The sequence below is a fragment of the Salmo trutta genome, chromosome 14 (genome assembly GCF_901001165.1).
Source record: "Salmo trutta chromosome 14, fSalTru1.1, whole genome shotgun sequence".
NCBI classification, from domain to species: domain Eukaryota; kingdom Metazoa; phylum Chordata; class Actinopteri; order Salmoniformes; family Salmonidae; genus Salmo; species Salmo trutta.
The window spans coordinates 29,430,817-29,433,316 of NC_042970.1; the positions used below are offsets into that span (position 1 = coordinate 29,430,817).

Below are 2,500 nucleotides of genomic sequence, written 5' to 3' on the forward strand. Positions count from 1 at the left end.
TACGTGTGTGTGTGTGTGTGTGTGTGTGTGTGTGTGTGTGTGTGGTGTGTGTGTGTGTGTGTGTGTGTGTGTGTGTGTGTGTGTGTGTGTGTGTGTGTGTGTGTGTGTGTGTGTGTGTAATTACGGTGAGGAGTGATGCTCTGCCTGTCCCTCCCTCATGGATAAAAAAAGCGTGTCAGAGAAAATATGCAGGATTTAATTATAGACAAATTAAAATTGGTAATGAAATTGGGCATGAACAAACTACAAATAGTAGATGAAAAGAGAAGACTATCCCTAGGGGAGTGAGCCACAGATAGTGGTGGGGCTGGGGGTGGGGCTGGGGGTGGGGGTGGTACTGGGGGTGGGGCTGGGGGTGGGGGTGGTACTGGGGGTGGGGGTGGGGGTGGTACTGGGGGTGGTACTGGGGGTGGGGGTGGTACTGGGGGTGGTACTGGGGCTGGGGGTGGGGGTGGTACTGGGGGTGGGGCTGGGGCTGGGGCTGGGGGTGGTACTGGGGGTGGGGCTGGGGGTGGGGGTGGTACTGGGGCTGGGGGTGGGGCTGGGGGTGGTACTGGGGCTGGGGGTGGGGCTGGGGGTGGGGGTGGGGCTGGGGGTGGGGCTGGGGGTGGGGGTGGTACTGGGGCTGGGGGTGGGGCTGGGGGTGGGGCTGGGGGTGGGGGTGGTACTGGGGGTGGGAGTGGGGGTGGGGCTGGGGGTGGGTGTGGGGCTGGGGGTGGTACTGGGGGTGGGGCTGGGGGTGGGGCTGGGGGTGGGGGTGGGGCTGGGGGTGGGTGGATTGTGGCTGATTACAGAAATGTAAAAAAATAAATAAAGGGGAGGGGATGCATATCCTTGTCTTATTTTTCACGCGCCCAGACAAAAGTGTTTTTCTCTGTAGTGTGTGTGTGTGTGTGTGTGTGTGTGTGTGTGTGTGTGTGTGTGTGTGTGTGTGTGTGTGTGTGTGTCCACGAGTCATTCGTTATTTGTCTGAGCAGGTTTTTGTCGTATTTGGTTCTCTTCAGTATAACTGAAAATAACTGTTTTTAGGCACGAATTCCGCGTGTTTATGAAAGCAAATTATTCTTCAAATTGGATGGGTTTTATCTCCTTCACTCCCCCCTCTCTCTCTCTCTATCTCCCTCTCTCCGTCTCTTTCTTTTCCTCTGTTCAGAATGCTGTGCGCCACAACCTGAGTCTGCATAAGTGTTTTGTGAGGGTAGAGAACGTGAAGGGGGCCGTGTGGACGGTGGACGAAGTGGAATACCAAAAGAGAAGACCACCAAAGATGACCGGGTACAAACTCATCACACACATTTATCAGCCAGACAGCCAGCCAGCCAGACAGACAGACAGACAGCCAGACAGCCAGACAGACAGACAGCCAGCCAGCCAGACAGACAGCCAGCCAGACAGCCAGACAGACAGACAGACAGCCAGCCAGCCAGACAGCCAGACAGACAGACAGACAGCCAGACAGACAGACAGCCAGACAGACAGCCAGACAGACAGCCAGACAGCCAGCCCTGGCTCTGATGGATGATATGCATGCAGTGCCTTCAGAAAGTATTCATACAACTTGACTTAATCCACATGTTGTGTTACAGCCTGAATTCAAAATAGATGAAATAGTTTTTTCTCACCCATCTACACACAATACCCCATAATAATAAACTGAAAACATGTTTTTAGAAATGTTTGCAAATGTATATTAAAAAATAAATAAACATATCTGATTTACATAAGTATTCACACCCCTAAGTCAATACTTTGTAGAAGCACCTTTTGTGGTGATTACAGCTGTGAGTCTTTCTGGGTAAGTCTCGAAGAGCTTTGCACACCTGGATTGAACAATATTTTCCCATTATTCTTTTAAACATTCTTCAAGCTCTGTCAAGTTGATTGTTGATCACTGTTAGACACCCATTTTCAAGTCTTTCCATAGATTTTCAAGTAGATTTAAGTCAAAACTGTAACTCGGCCACTCAATGTCGTATTGGTAAGCAACTCCAGTGTAGATTTGGCCTTGTGTTTTAGATTATTTATTTGACTTATTCATTTTTTATTTTGACCAAGCAAGTCAGTTAAGAACAAATTCTTATTTACAATGACAGCCTACCCCGGCCAAACCCAGACGACGCTGGGCCAATTGTGCACCACCCTATGTGACTCCCAATCACGGCCTGTTGATACAGCCTGGAATCGAACCAGGGTCTGTAGTGACGCCTCGAGCACTGAGATGCTGTGCCTTGATCTGCTGAAAGGGGTATTCGTCTCCCAGGGTCTGTTGGAAAGCTGACTGAACCAGGTCGTCCTCATCTTCCACATTTTGCCTGTGATTATAGCTGTATTTCGTTTATTTTTATCCTAAAGAATTCCCTAGTCCTTGCCAATGACAAGCATACCCATAACATGATGCAGCCACCACCATGCTTGAAAATATGAAGAGTGGTACAGTGGTACTCAGTGATGTGTTGTGTTGGATTTGCCCCAAAGATAACGCTTTTTATTCAGGACAAAA

At 49.6% G+C, this 2,500-nt stretch overlaps 1 protein-coding gene across 1 annotated transcript in view; it reads left to right on the plus strand.

Moving 5' to 3' along the window:
- Positions 1–2,500, plus strand: part of LOC115207746 (forkhead box protein P4) — a gene marked incomplete in the record, with an annotated part of 188,126 nt that overhangs the window by 174,865 nt on the left and 10,761 nt on the right. The window contains 1 exon segment of the mRNA XM_029775197.1: positions 1,154–1,275. Coding sequence (XP_029631057.1) covers positions 1,154–1,275 — 122 coding nt within the window.